This window comes from Vidua chalybeata, chromosome 1 (genome assembly GCF_026979565.1).
Source record: "Vidua chalybeata isolate OUT-0048 chromosome 1, bVidCha1 merged haplotype, whole genome shotgun sequence".
In the NCBI taxonomy this organism is placed as follows: domain Eukaryota; kingdom Metazoa; phylum Chordata; class Aves; order Passeriformes; family Viduidae; genus Vidua; species Vidua chalybeata.
Genome location: NC_071530.1, coordinates 97,680,718 through 97,697,286, shown reverse-complemented (window position 1 = coordinate 97,697,286; position 16,569 = coordinate 97,680,718). Strand labels below are relative to the sequence as shown.

The window sequence follows — 16,569 nt, the reverse complement described above, 5'->3', positions numbered from 1 at the left end:
TTCCTTTTAATCTTGTTAGACAAATTATGACACTTTTATGGGCACTTTAAGTTTTAAAACTTCTAAAGCTATTTGCAATTGTTGAACCAAAAGTGTATTATAGAAAAGCATGAAAAGTTGATTTGATGATTTTATTTTCCAAATCAAGGATAAACAATGCTATATTAGAAGCTGTGATCCAGTGCAGAAAGGAACAAGGTTCAAACCCTGCTTTTAAAGGGGTGTGTGTACATAACTCGTCAAGTTTCAAAGTAGAGATCTAAAAATACAGAAAGTAGTATTTGTGAGAGTCCTTAAATGAAACAGAAAGATCAAGAAAAAGCAGATGCATTAAACAGCACTGTGAATGTAAATGAACAAACAGTCATGTATGACTGACAGTTATACTGAAGACTAGTTTAAGATGCTAGATGTTTTAATCTATTAAGAATTAAATTCTAATACATACTATCAATTAGATCTAAATCACAAGTAAAAAAGAAAGACATATATGCTGCATTTTATGTGAATAAATGCACAATAAATTATTTGTCTTAAATCCTATTGTATAGACCGAAGTATCAATAACTTCAGGTTAACAGTTATCTGCTGTAAGGTAGTAGCAAGCAATTCCAAGCATAATGCATTCCATGGATCTGCATCCATTTCCCCCACTACGGAGAAGCAAAAACCCAAACCAAAACACCAGACAAGGTCAGAGCACTGAAGTGCATTTTGCTCTTTTTCCTCATAGAGAGCTCTCCAAATTTCTGCCAGTCATAACAGTTGCATATAAAACTTTATTCAGTCTCTTAAACTGTGTCTTCATGATTTGTTTGACTTCCAATAATGTTTCTGGTACATTATGAAAAAGTAAAATTTTTATAAATTAAATTAAAAGCCTGAATTATTACAGGTTTTGCATTTGTTTTAGAAGGTGTGGAAAAAGCAAGCAGGCCACACGCAAAAGAAGTTTTTCTCTGACAAGCTTTCCTTCTCCCAAATTGCTAAAAAACATTAAAAAAATGCAAATCATGGAGGCTGTGGAATGAATTTTTATCTGGAGCCAACAAACAGAAGAGGAAGTACATCTATTATATGAGGTCACAAAGGATACTACTTATCCTAAGAAATTAAACGTGCCGAATAATCTTCTGAGTGATATGTTTTCAACTTAAAGTGAAAACCTGCATTTGAAACAATCTAAATCAAGAGCAGATGCTCTTGCCAATAAGCCTAGGCTATGCAATGTAACTATGAGTATGTGTACATGCTTCTAACATGCCTTATGGTATAGTCTGAGTACAAAGTAATACTTCTATATGGATATGCACACATATATACAGATATACACTTTTACAGCAGTGGCAGGTGTACTGCCTATATACACCGCAGAAATAGCAGTGTTATAAAACAATGCTAGTTTCAGGCGGCTGTTCTACAGCTTACACACTGAACAAGCCAGTTAAAGTAGTCCATGTGTATGACGAATTTGTACAGTGAGGGAAGTAACTTTTCTAAGTACGTTAATGCAGGCAACACCATAATATTGGAAGCCACATCTTACTGAAAATACAAAGCAAACATCATCACTTCTACTTCAGTATTGCTAAACCAAATTCCTTGCATTTTGTTGCAGAAGAACAAATAATTTTTTCTCTTTTCCTTCATGAAGGAGCTGCTAGTTATCCTAAAACTGGGGAATTTCCAGGCATCCCTACATACCCTTCAAAAAATCCCTACTCCCTTCAGTTTATATGCTTTAAATATCTTGTCTTAAAGTAATGTCCACTTTTACTTACCATCATAAACAAAGTAAGTTCCATCTTTGAAGACCATAACAGCAGGCAATTCAGGCAATGTCACATACTGAAAGAGTCAGGTTTCAATTAATCCATGGAAGATTAAAGGATTTTTAAACAAAACAAAACAAAAAACAAAAAAAAAAAACAAACAAAAAAAAAAATCTGAAAACATGTAAATGTAGTTAATGGGGAAAATCTCTAAGGACACCTAAATACTTTCTGTCTACATGAAGCAAGATAAATTTATCAGCTTCTGTATATTAAAAGCAACACAACATAAATATATTTTTGAGAGGGTGGATCTCACAAAGCATAAAAGAAATGTGATTTTTACTGATATCTGCAGTAGCATGAAGAATAGTTTATGGATTGGACGTGGACTTTAGATAGGAAATTGTAACTTGAGGGTTTTATCAATCATGCCCTCAGTTCCCAATTTGTGCTGTTGTCAGCATACCCGTCATACTGCTACTTCTACTAAATGGACACTCAAATTTGCAGAGAAAAATTGTACCACTGGTAACTTGTGCCACTAAATCTGGGCTATTTCCTGTGCTTCAGACTGATGGGAATATAAAGCAACAGCTTCAGCACACAGGGCTGCAAACAGACCTAATTTTGACAACTAACAAAAGCCTGTATTACCATGCTAGACATGATATTTAAGATGGTCAGCAACATACTAAAAAACAAACTGTAGAACCTTTCTTCTTAGCACTCAAAACAATTTTATTCAGCTCATGTTTTTAGTGAACTTCCACAGAAAAAATACTGCATCTACTTCTTACAGCTTGCTAGTATTCTAAGCTAAAATTTTAACAGCATTTGTGGTTAGAAAGAACTGCATCAAACTAAATTCTGATCATGTCATCTGAATTGTCTGATTTACCGATGTTTTGGAAAGGTAAAGGACAGCATCATTTCCAGATGACATGCCTTCTGTCATTCTGCATTAACTTCCTTGTAAAAGCAGTAATTTATAATATAATTGCTGGTATGAACAAGCGAGAAGGTAGTCCCAGATGATGCTTTGTTCTCTTACTTGCCCAAAACATAATTTAACATCTTTGAAGGACAAATCAATCTGTGAACAGCTTGCAAAAGATGCCTAAAGCTTGGAATAATATTACCTGAGGTGATGAAACAAAGCCTAACAGTGAACCCTGTAATGCAAAGGCTCATTACAACTCACAACCAGAAATTTCTGAGTATTTTTACTTCTCTCCATAGAATACTGAATACCATCACTACTTCAGCTTAAAATGACACTGGTGGGAAATTACCTTCTGTGGGAAAAAAACCAGCTCACTGCTTATGTCAGTGTGATCACAGAACCTCAAAGACTTCCAGCCTTTTTTACTCTTCAGGCTGCACAACTGAATAGTACTTTTCTTGCTCAGCTGGAGCTGAAGTGCAAATACCAATATTTAAATTAAGGTAGTTTTTGATACAAGACTTCTGGAGAACTAACAATACACTACTTATAATGAGGCCAGTTCTATTTTTGGTGTTGTAAAATGCAGCTGCCTAAAAAAAAGCCCACAAAACAACAAAGCAAATTATGCTAGTTCTCACTCCATTAATCACCAACTAACTTCACAAAGTCACATGTTCATAGGCATGGGGCAGACTTAGGTCCCACTTGGATATAACAATAAATGAAAAAGTCTTTTAATTTTGCTACAACAAGTAAGCCACAATGGCTAAGACTCACTACACTAATATCAATTTTTTCCACCCTTGTGATGAACTGTAAATAATTTCCTTGTCACAGAATCCTCAAAAAAGCCACAAGAGAATTCTGCAGTCAGTGGTCCGGATTGGCTAATCCCCAGGCAGATTAATGTGTTGATCGGCTGTATTGTACAAGATGAAAATACCTCTTCACTTACTTCTGATTACTAGGGTACCAGTTGTAATTCATCCTACAAACCCCCTAATGCTTTAAAAGTGCTTGGTAAAGGACTGTTGGGAGCAACAGGAGTTTTGCATTGGCTAAAAATCCAGGTATCTACTTTCTTGAACAAGTTGTGTGGCCCACATTGAGTTCTGCTCATTCTCTGATTAATTTTACTAATATGACTGAACAAGTAATTTGGCCAAAACAAAGCAATGACAGACTGAAATTTGGGTTGTATTCCTTCCCCACATAGACTCAAACATTACATGTTTCAGTGTAATTACTCAGCTATCTACCAAAGCCAAACATACTGTAAGAAGCCACCTCTGTGCCATTGAAACTGCAAAGTTACATAGATGAGGAGAAAAAGGTAGTATCTGGGGAAGCAGTAGGAATGGAAACAGCTTACCTCAGGCAGCACATCTTCTGAGGCAGAAAAAAAGTATGTATAAACTATTAGTTCTGAAGCAACCTCAATGTATTTTTCCTGAAAAAATACAAACAACGTTTTTTTAATTTCTGAACTTTTAGTATGTGTCAAACAAAAGCTCTGTCACATACCTTATCTTCAAAGAGCAATTTGAAAACATGTTTATAGCATAAGGTTGTAAAAGCACTTTAATAAATGTAAAGAACCCCAAGAATTTGTTACAAGCATGCACTTCAGTCTTTTGAAAGATTTTTAAAATTACTCCCTAAATAGCCAAAAGAAGTAACTTTATTTAATCAAGCTTCAAACCTTTAAAGGAGATTCACCACCAACATATACAAAAAGTACACCATGCCTCTTTTGCACATGCTCAAACATATGCTGGCTAGGAAGTGGCCTGATGAGAGGTCTGGAAAGGGAAACAAAGACATAGAAAAATCTCAGTTTGTGCACTCTCCAAAACCCAAACAAATAAAAATTCACAAGAAAATGTCAAACAGTTTTTTGTGTTGTTTTTCAAAAAATAAATTCCAAAATGCGTAGTAATTTAGTTTTTCAAGTTATTATTTATTTTCTTTTATACTAAAAGAAAAAAAGAACATTCCCACCAAATAACATGTTATGTTCATCAAATAGCACACAAATAGGAAATTCAGGCCTTACTACAAAATGCTGTTACGATGTAAACATGCATGCATTTTGCTGGTCACTGGGCTAGACTGGAAGGGACCTCAAAGATCATCTGGTCCAACCCTGCCACCATGAGCAGGGACATCTTTCACCAGATCAGATTCCTCAGAGCCCCACTCAAACAGGCCTTGAACACTTCCAGAGATGCGTCATCCAAACGTCTCTGGGCAACTGGTTCCAGTATCTTATCACCCTCACAGTAGAGAATTTATTCCTAATACTTTTTCTAAACCTATCCTCTTCCTGTTTAAAACCATTTTTCCTTACCTAGTACAGACCTTGATAAACACTCTCTGTATTTCTTAGAAGATGTCTTCATACAGTGGAAGACCACAATAAGGTCTCCATCATTTGAGAGAGAAAATTCTGAATGTAATCACAACAGCCAGGAAATAAATAATCTTAATGGCCTTAGAAATAAATAAATAATCTTAACTCAGCACCAGTCTCCCATGCAGCCACACACATAGTACATACAGGTTTTGACTTCAATATCTTGTTCTTTTTAAGTAAGTCTTGGCCCACCTCAAAGTCCCACATAAGTTTGAATCAGCAGAGCCAGTCTCTGAGAAGAGTATACTTACCCTGCCACTCTATTAGCAAATTCAATTATATCATCTTTGGTTCTAGGTCCTCTGTAGTTGTATGCCAAGTCACCTTTCAAGCTAGATAAATAGAAAGACAAAAAAAGAACGGAAAAAGAATAATCTAAACTTATATTCGTACATATAAGATTTCTCAATCTTCACATGTTTACTACAGTCACCTTTCAGCAAGTGATAAGCCAAAGAAGTGGTCAGCAAAATATAAAACTCAGTAATACAATACAATGGAATTATGGAATAAAAGCTTATTTACACAGTATCTGATTTACTGACTTGTTGAAATACTTAAAATTCTTTTACAATTATTTTTTCTAGTGCACAGTGGTCATTTACTTTGTAAGCATACAGAAAATTTAGAATACTTGTTTATGACCATATTTAAATGGTCCCTAAAATGACGAAACACCCCACACTCAAACCAAACCCAACATACTCAACGTTTATACTACTCAGGGATTAGTCCTTGTAAAAGGAAAGCATTTAAACTTCTTTCATGCTTTTTTTTATAATTGAAATGTATCAAATAATCTGCAAAACTTTTTAAATTTACGTTTTAAGCTCCAGTGAAGTGTTGGTCAGCTTACGGTATTCTGCTGAGAGGGGCTGTAGCACGCTTGCATTAGCAAAGTATTCAAGTAAGTTTTACTAATTCTAACAGTTTCTTTGAATCCATAGAGGTTTAGGAAATTCAGAGGAATTTTCAATACCTCCATATGGCAAGAAAATTTTCATCCTTAAAGATTATCAAGCCGAACATCTCTGCTTCTTTTTTTGAGAAAACTAGCTGGACAAGATTTATTATCACCTATTAGGAATACTATTTGCTTAAACAATAATCTGCTAAAATCCCCAGTATGCCCACAGTTAAAAGTTCTCAAAACCATTGGGTCTTTTTTAACATTACATTGTACTGGACTATACATTACATGGGTTTGAGACTTCTAAATGGATACAGCTATTTTTAATTTTTTGTCATGAAACCATTGATAGAAATTAAATAGGAACGATCAACTTACAGCTTAATTGTTGGATAGCCTCGCACTCCAAATTCAGATGCAATACCTGAAAGAAATGCGTTAACGCCAAAGTGAACCAAGACTTTTTTTCTCTCCTACCTTAATCTTTAAACATGTTTTACTATTCAAGCCACATAAACCAATGAAAAAACTATCACTTAGCTCAATATGAATTACTTGACTTGCTTTCAAGGAAAAGCTTGCAGTTATTAAGATACATCATTAAATTCTGGACTTCTTTCAGAGGTGCTGCAGGATCCCAGGATAGCCTCCCAATTCATATGCCACAACTCAAATGTCATGAGAATCCTCTGGACAGACATGCTTGGTCTGCTTTTACCAAAAGAAGCATGCATTGAATATGCACGTACAATTGACTGAAAATATACGAGGCAAAAATTAAGCAAATATTAAGCATTGAGGATGAAGAGCTGTAAATACTAATGCTTGAAAAAAAAACAGAAGACAATTAACTACTCATGTGCTAGAGTAATGGCTAACAAGAAGTGCAGTATCATACTGCAGTTACTACAAAAACATTTTTAAATCATATTCCGCACAAGTAAATGTCTACTATCATGAACCTTACCAGAAGTAGGCACTTTCTATGCAGATACTTACCTGCTACTTACTGAAGTGGTTAAAAGTAAGACAACTGAAGAACTTTTCCCCTCACCTCAGATCTGTTTAGAAACTTCTATCTTGCTCCCACCAACTGGAGGAGTACAATTTCCAACCACCCTTCTACTTGTGAACATAGCAACTGCCACCTGAAACTATATTTTCCAGCAAATTTAGTTTTTTCCGAAAATTAAACTACACACAGTCTCAAAAAAAGGATTAAGTCTAAAACTGTGGCAATACTTGTGCAATTCCCTGTTGAGTAACAATCCCCGCACTCCGAAAGCACCTAGAATCAATGCTTGTTACAAAACCATTCTGAAGCTACCAACAACGTGGCACAGCAAGCAGATGTTGGATGTCTTGTGTGCAAAGAGTTTAGAAATTGACCCTAAGCCTGTTCACCTGGATCAGGTGCAAGTACCTTATTGCACAGCACTACAAATAAAACTAGCAGCTCACTACAGGCATCTAATCAAAGACAACTGTTCTAAGAAATAGAACATATGAGGATCAATTTGAATCTGATCCTTTTCTTTTACAGCTCTACTACAAAGAACTACAATGTATTCAAATGTGTATTAGAACATTCAATTACAAGAGCAGCTGACATTTTATTTCCCCTTGTACAGCTCTTGTGTGCGCTTAGGAGAACTAGAAGAGACATATTTAATCCTTTTTTTAAACATTCCAGCCATAGGGATTACCAAAATTCTCTCATCTTCATGGAAATTACTTACATCATCACCTCTACTTCTTGATATGAAGAATACAGTAAAGGCAAACAGCAGCAATTGTGCCAGCCCTAGGTGTGATGTATTTCTACTCTGTTCACATACAGTGGACTCCTGAGGCTAAACCCCCTGAAAATTCAACTGATACCACAGCAGGTGACTGCTCTGTTGATGCAAGAGCTGTATATTTACTAGTGATTTATATGTTCACCTGTGATCTCAGCTCTCTGACAACAACCTTCCCAAAGTTCAGCTCTTTCACACTACTTCATATTCCTATAATAAACACAAACCATGCAGAGCAAACCACTCACGTTCCTTCCTAGTGACACATACACATAACAGCTGCATTTCCTTCTGGTATTTTCAAGACTGAACTACTTTGATTTCAGAGAATCTTTAGATTGCAAAGGTATTAATCAGAGTTGACTTGAGTTTTTCATATTCAGATGTAAAATTTCCACTTTCAAAATGAAAGTATAAAAGTATTTCAAAAGATTTATCAGACACTATGAAACTAGTACCAAATCCAAGAAGAAAAATTTTTCCAGGGCACAAAGGAACCCTTGCAGCTTTTAGTGATTTTTATATAAGCAAAAATGAATTATATAACAAAAAACATAGTACCAATTCTGTTCCAGGTATAAAGCGCAAGACTTCAGAAACAGGATGACAAATACAAATATTTCAGGGTAAGAGTTCATACAATTTATATGATTTAGAATTTTATATACATGAGTGGAAAGTTAGAGAACCATGAAATGCATTCCCAGTTTTAAAGTTACCTGGTTGCATGAACTTGAAACTTCTAATTCTCCAGACTTACTTTTCTACAGAAAATAAGTATCTTTAAGATGAAACATGAAGTCATATTTATTTGGTTTTATAGAAAAAGATATATACAATAAATTGGTCTATGAGACAAAACCATTTTGATCTCTAAAGACCAAACTCTCCTATATCTAAGCACTGGAAAAACTGGAATACCACTGAGAAAAGTATTCTGCATAACATTTTAGGCAAATACAACAAACCTGAATAATCAGATTTAATGGATATTAACTAAAAACATTACATGTATTTACAGAATTTTATTATATGTAGATCTCACTTGGGCCCCACACCTCCCTACACCTTCTCTTTTAAATATCCTCATGGTTCAACATAGATTTAAGCAAATTGACAATAAAGAAGCACATAAACACAAAGGAAGTACTGTCAAGCATTCAACAATCCTCTCACGTCTACCCAAACCACTTCTCTGAGTACCAAAGGTTTGGGGTTTTCTCTGAAAAGGTCGATACATATGAAAGGCATCAGCAAACAAAAAAGCACTGAAAGCACTGAATTTGGTTCTTTGAGAAGAAATTTACTGAGAAACATGGGAAGAAATCAGCTGAGTAGCGATCACTGATATAATGAGTTCAGTTATTTCAGCAGGCTTTGTGTAACAGTTCCAGGACTGATTACCTGAAATGAGTAAGAACAAGAACACGGGCACTCCTCCAGCAGTAACAGAAGGAACCTAAAACTGGATGCTCTCCAGAGACACACCACATAAAAATGCTTATGTAACAATACTCTAAGAGACATATCAAAAGCAGATCTTGGAAAAGCTTTTACCTTCCATTTATTAGGAAGAACTCCCTACTCAAGCATAGAAAATTGTGATAAAAAGCACATACTACAGAAAGTTGTCACCTTTAGAAAATAAATAATCAGGAAATTTTTCTACAATTACTGTTTGCATAGTTGTGCTATGACACAGAAGATCAACTGCAAGAAAAAAAATAGCAGTTTCAAAACAGAGGCTGTGATGAAATTACCCCTAAACAAACCATACTTACTAGAAAAGGAAGTTGCATCCATCTTCCCAACTTTTACTGGAGAACCCATGTTTCGCATTTCTATGCCCACTTCATTCCACACAGGCTCTAGTTTCTTACAGTGGCCACACCAAGGTGCATAAAACTGAGAAGCAAATACATTTCACAAAAAAAAAAAAATAGTTTAGTAGAAATTGATTCTACAATTAACCCTTAAATCGTTAGCAAGATTTATTTTCCAGTCATGGTACTCCTTATGCCTTTGTAAAATTGCAAGTTACAAGGTTAGCATGACAAGCAGCATTTATGGTTTAGTCCTACTTTTAATATGAAAGCACAAGTTTGAAAAGAATACATTAAATTGCTGCACTATTATATGATTTCTTATTTAGGAATAGACTGCATGGTAACTTTTTTTTTGAAAGTTAAAAGATCATATAAACAATCTATCCAGAAATATGAATTTGTCAACAGGCAGAAGATATCAATGTTTTGGTATAACAAGATAAGGTCACAACTTAAAAAAAGCTTGATTTTGTTTTGCTATACACTGCTGATAACTCTCAAGTAGCATGTATAGTTTTTCCCACTCAAAAATCACTAATCTGAGTAATAAAATTTTGAGAATTATAGTACAGATTTGGGTGAAAAAAGGAATGTTACCTCATTCACAAGCAAACTCAATCTTTTAAAAAACCTCTTTGTCCCAGAAATAAAGGACACTGAATCTTTCCAAACAATTTAGAAAAGTAACAAGGGTCTCATATATTTGGTCTTTCAGTGCTAACAGAAGTCTAGAACCCAAATCAGCTGATATAATTAATGAAAGGAATTATAAAAATTTTCAACAGAGGTTATCACTTCCTGAGTGTGTTAGGTAATCTGCTTTCCTTTTAAAAGGACTACAAAACATAAACTGAAGCTTATTTAGGAGGCTATTCAGCCTACTCCTGGTTTACTCTGAACAGCAGACAGACTGCTTATCTATCCTGTCAGAATTACTGTCATCAAGTTTTTCTGCATCATGTACAAACAATTTTCCAAGCGATGAGCCTGACTACAGGGTGTAGCACTGTGCAGTCCGTCTTTTGATTTCCACCAGCAGATCTTCCCATTTTCCTTATATACTCACATCTACAAGCCAAATATCATCTTTACGGTTTTCTTTAAACCTAAAAAGGGGAAAAAATTAAAGCAATAAGTTATGTATCTGAAAATAAAATAGTGAAATGCATGTGTGAAAAAGAAAAGGTCTACAATAAGGTTAATATAAAACTATAGATACAAGACTTCTGTTTTGTTTCTTTCTTTGAGAATGGGGAAACAGAGGAGATGCTTATTTTTTAGTGTAATATTGCCCCTGTACATGATACTACACACACACAGATGTGCTATTAGGTTTCTCTAACTATTTCCTAGGAAAACAAAACAAAACAAAAAAAAAAAACAAAAACACACCAAAAAAACCACAAACAAACAAACAAAAAACCAAAAAAAAAAAAAAAAAAAAAAAACACAAACCAAAAAAAACCACACCAACCAAAACCAAAACAGCAAGAAATAAGAATACACACCAAAACACACAGAAGACATTTGACTAGCATGTGGAATCTAGGGGGAAGAAGTATTTTTCAGTTGTGTTAGTTATATTAAAAATATTTGCTGTTGTATTTTTAAATACCAACTAATACAGACTCTTTGAGTATTGGTTTAAACTGTTAATCTTAGCTTTACTAAACTTAAACTAACTAAATTATCTTTAATATTACCATGCAAAGCAATTTTCGTTCAACCTCCTTTAACATTCTACTATAGGTGCATCAGTTTATAGTTCTATTAAAGTTGCACACAACCATGAAACCAACTTAATGGAATAAAAATGATCAAGTTACTGATAAAACCCAGAGATACACAGGTACTACTGAATTTTCTTAATGCTAAACAAATGGCATTTAAATTAACTGACTGGTTTTATTAACTGTAAATCTGTCACTGAATACTAAAATCTCTAATACAAAACTAAGCTTGATAAATCAAAGTTCTTTGGTATCTCCCAAAATGCTGCTTACACATTTCACTGTTGTCACTACAAGATCATATGAATTACCGCATTAATTTAGAATTTTATGTATTAATTATGTAATTTTATGTAATTAATTCTATGTAGGGAATCAAATTAGCTAGAACTTTAACCTAACGTTTATTTTTGTAAAAGACAGCCTAACTTGTCAGTTCCCAATATGCAGCATGCCTATAAATGGCCCATAAACAGTAGACAGAATTTATTATATTTCATTTAAAGATGAATCTGTAACAGTCCATAATGGTCTTGAAGAAATAATAATGCTGATATTGGCTTACTGTTTGACAGAAATAATTCAGAAATCATGAATACAATCTAATTACAGCGTTGAGTGTTTGAAACTTAGAATTGCAGGATTTCACTGGTAAATTGCAGCCTATTTTATTAATGGCATACCAAGGCTGCAACGCCTGTACAGCAGCAGGAAAGGTATTTGCAGAGACTATGCTATGGAACTGCTAAAGGAAAGCAGCATTTTTAAGTCACAAAATTGCTTAGCTGACAACCTCACTAAAAACTTACTTCACCACCCTAAGCACCATAGAGCTAATGAAAAAACCAATGAGCGCCCAGCATCTCCTGAGAACTCTAACAAAGCTACAGCTAACTTCCAATTACAATGCCAAATAATTGACTATGATGCAAGAGGCAGAAAGCAGTTACTGAATCATAAGATCCTAGGCTGTGCTTCAATTTAGAATATCACTTTTTCTTTGTATAAGAAGAATTTACAATTAAATGCTCTCCTTACTCTGCCACAGTACAACTGTTATGGCAAATTGTAAAGAGCATTTGAGTACTGAGCAAGGTAGACTGCAACCTTGCCAGCACACAGAAAGAAAAGAGAAAGAATGAAACATCTGGAGGCTGAGCTTTCCAACAGAGTTTAATAATTTTGACTTAAGGTTGCATAAAAAATACTGTAGTTTTTATAATAATAAATTTCAATGTACTTCTCATCTACAAGCACCTATTTAATCAACTTCCACAGAAACTAAAATCTGAAGTGTAACAAAACCCCGACTATCAAAACTCACCCGTTTTGTTAATGTCAATGATTAAATTACCAGACAATATTAAGAAAGTTCACTTTCACACTGCTGAAGAAAACCAGAAATCTCTCTACAAATGAGCAGTGAAGCATTTTCTGAAGATGCTGTTTCTAGGCCCTATAAACACATTTTCCAGGCACAAAATATCAGTCTCTTTTTAGCTGTCCTGTGCAATCCTGTCAGCTGACAGAAACACAATCACACTGATGGAAAGATAGCGTAAGCATTGCACATCCTTGAATCAAAATTATTTGTCTCAAACACATACATCTTCCCAACTACATGATCGAATGTTCTCTCAGCCCCCACATAAACCAAGCACCCCACTTAGTCATGTACAGTTAAAAGAAACCAGCATAAAGCAAAGCTGAACACCAAGGTCACAATTCCAAAGGCCTTAAAACGACCCAGCTGCTGTATCTGTTCCTTGCTTTCCCCTAGCACCGTTTCTGATGCTTCTGATCCTGGTTTGAGCCACCCCACAGACAGAAAAACACTTCCTTTTTAAGTCAGGTTACTTAGCTGCTTCATTATCACATTAGAACAAGTCCACACCCACCACAAGATGAATACTGACCTGAGGCAGCAGATCTGCTATCAGAGCAGCAAAAGCCAAGAGGAAGCCACAGCTCATTTTGTGCACCCCTCCCGCAGCCCAGCTGGGCACTTCTATCAGCTCTGCTCTGCTACTTGTTTTCCTATATCCTGTAAGCTTAGGAAAGGGACCTGTGCCTTGTACTAGTCCACATTGTTTACAACTACTAAAATTCCAAGAGAACACAAAGCTTTTGGCAACAGTGGAATGTCCATAACGTTTTGGCATCTATAAAATGGAAACCTTGAAACTTCACACCACTGCTCCCCGGTTTGGAGCAAAATTAAACTAAAATTTAAATTGTTTAAATTAAATTTTAATTTCAATTAAATTTAAATTGTTTTCATGACCTCTCTCACCACATGCCAGTTAGCTACAAAAAATTTAAAAAATCCCCTACAAAACCTGCCCCAAACAATTCTTCAATTCTTATTCTCAACTGCAAATACATGCATCTGTATAGTTCTGTAACTGAAAAATTCAAGTGTTCTAAAGTAAGATTTCCTTTTATCAGTTACTTTAAAAGGTTATGTGACAAAAGAATCATGATTCTTCATTCCAAAACAGCAAATATATTTAAATACACATATGTGGAAACATGATACAGGAACATGATGTAGGAGCACAGATAGGCTAAGTGAATGCATCTGCAGTCCTTGAAAATATGAGAATGTTTTAAAAGCAAGCTTCAAAAATCAAGTCCAAACAGTTCCCATGCTTCAGTTGTTTTTTAACAACACCAGACACTGCTGTGTCTCTCCTGAGAACTCCTTCCATATGCTCCCATCCCCTCACTGATAAAATCACTACGTCTCATCTGATCTTATGATTAAGAAGCAACATTGTAAAAATGTGAGTGGTTTCCTGACAGTTTAGCTCTTTGATGCAATTTATCATGGATTGAGCCCTCATGAAAACATCACCTTTAACTGGCTGAATTTATCCCAAAGCAGTCATCTAACGCCAACTTCTCTCCTTACCAGCTATTATTCCTCAGACCTTCTCTTTCAATTCCAATAATCGTGCTGCTTTGTAGCACTTGATATGAACCTGCTATTCTGACCAAAAAAACACTCTAAAACATTCATTTGGGTAATTTTCTTGGAAAACAGCACCTATGTAGCTACCAAACTGCTAAAGCAAACCAGTACACCAACAGTGACTACACAACCAAGTTCATGGCACTTCAACTCCTGCAGTCTCGGGACTAATTCTGTTGTAAAGGCACATTTTTACACAAATATTACTGGCACTTCAAGCAACCATGAACTAGTCCTGCAGCCTCTTTCTCTCTTCCGTTTCTGGCCACACATGAATGCACTTAGACTCATTTTCCCAACCCCATGTGGCAGCCATGCCACAAACACTAATGAAGAACTTGGTTAAATGTAATCAGCTTTTATTTGGGGCAGGCACCAGCACACCAATGTATTTACCCTACCAAAAAGAAAGAACAAGAAAGGAAGCCTAAAATAATTTCTGGCAACACCACCACAGTAACAGGTTTAAAGAAGCTGAAAAATTAAAATGTTCCTCAGTTTCATTAATTGAACCTCCTCAATAGGTGAGACTGAGGAGAGACCTCATGGGAGTCTACAACTTCCTCAAGAGCTGCAATAATTGATCTCTTCTCTCTGGTGGCCAGTGACATAACCCAAGGGAACAATATAAAGCTGTCTTTGTGAGGTTTAGGTTGGACATCAGGAAAAAGTTTTTCAGCCAGGGGGTGCTCATGCTCTGGAACAGGCTCCGCAGGGAAATGGTCACAGCATCAAGCCCGACAGAGCTCAAGAAGGGTTTGGACAACAGGCACATGGTGTGACTTTTTGGGAGTCCTATGCAGGGACAGGAATTATACTTCAATGATCCTTGTGGGTCCCTTCCAACAGAGAATATTCTGCAGTATTTCAGACCACAATTTTTCTTTCCTTCCTGCTACAAAAATCACAATCTTTTCCAGTGTAGCTTTCTCGACAAGAATACTACACACAAAGTCTGGGGTCATGCTCCTCACAAGGAAACAACCATATCATGGCAATTAGGCAAGACAGCCCAATACTTACGACTCATCTAGATCCTCCACAAAACCTGCACCTGACGCCACCACATGTGCAACCACTGCGAGGGAAAGGAAAAGCGTTCCGTGAGTGATGCCCGAACCAACGCGGGGTGCTCACCCACGCCAGCTGACAGACTCCCTTCCCTCCTGGCCCTCACGCCCCCAGCGCTTGCCTACACTCCTGCCTGCCCCAGCGCCGCCCGTCTCCCAGCCCCACCGCTCTTCTCCCCTCTGCCCTGCAGCCCAGCCCGGCGAAGCCGACACCGCCTGCCCATCACCTGCCGCCCAGAGGAGGCAGCGCGGCCGCCCGCCTGGCGCCGCTGCCATGTTGACAGAGCCGCGGCACGGCCGGAAGGGGAAGCGCCGACCTCTCCTCACGGCGCAGGCGCGGAGCCGCGGGCGGCGGGGCGGGCTCCGGGCGCAGCGGCGGTCGCGGCCCCGGCGGCTCCGCGGTGCTCGCCCTGCTGAAGGGCGCCCAAGGAGGCGAGAGGGAGGCAAGCGTGGCACTGCGGCGCGGTGACGGAACGCGGGGTGCATAGACTCTGTCATTTCCCCATCAGGGAGACTCTGGTTCAGTTGAATCAATGCTTTGCTCCTTTGGAAGAACAAGCCTCGCCCTCCCTCCAGCAGGAATGCGTGTGCCGCCTGTCATGTTGGCGGCGCTCTGCCTTGGGTAGAGTTCACCCCTTGCCTTGCTGCTGTATCAGCAGCCTTCCTTCAGCACGGGCGCGAAACTTGCTCGTTTTAATGTCGGTGTCACTCCCTCGTCCGCTCAAACCTGTTCCAGGCTTTCCTATCTTCAGCTATGGTGTTTTTTTCTGTCGATGCAGATCTGCAAGTCCTGGTAGGGCAAGTAGTCCTGCTTGTTTAAAAACTTCAATTAAAGCAGGTTTGGGGTTGTTCAGCCTGGAAAAGACAAGGCTCAGGGGAACCTTACTAACGTGTGTAAATACCTGAAAGGGGCTGCAAATAGACCAAAGCTGGCCTCTTGCCAGTGGTGCCCAGTGACAGGACAAAAGGGAATGGCCATAAAGTGAAACACAGGAGATTCTCTCAGAATGTGAGAAAACACTTCTTCACTGCAAGTGTGACTTGAGTGCTGCCCACCAGTCTGCCATCTGTGAGATACTCATAAGCCACATGAACATGGTCCTGAGCAACCATCTCTAAATGG

At 37.2% G+C, this 16,569-nt stretch overlaps 1 protein-coding gene across 1 annotated transcript in view; it reads right to left on the bottom strand.

Moving 5' to 3' along the window:
- The window catches only part of TMX3 (thioredoxin related transmembrane protein 3), a 28,766-nt gene extending 13,032 nt beyond the window's left edge, over positions 1–15,734 (bottom strand). Inside the window, exons 1-9 of the mRNA XM_053956254.1 lie at positions 15,674–15,734; positions 15,400–15,454; positions 10,739–10,778; positions 9,628–9,751; positions 6,426–6,471; positions 5,389–5,469; positions 4,424–4,523; positions 4,094–4,171; positions 1,782–1,848 (exon numbers count right to left, since the gene is read on the bottom strand). Coding sequence (XP_053812229.1) covers positions 1,782–1,848; positions 4,094–4,171; positions 4,424–4,523; positions 5,389–5,469; positions 6,426–6,471; positions 9,628–9,751; positions 10,739–10,778; positions 15,400–15,454; positions 15,674–15,722 — 640 coding nt within the window. The 5' untranslated portion in view covers positions 15,723–15,734. The remainder of the gene's footprint in view (positions 1–1,781; positions 1,849–4,093; positions 4,172–4,423; positions 4,524–5,388; positions 5,470–6,425; positions 6,472–9,627; positions 9,752–10,738; positions 10,779–15,399; positions 15,455–15,673) is intronic.
- Positions 15,735–16,569: the final 835 nt, after the last annotated feature.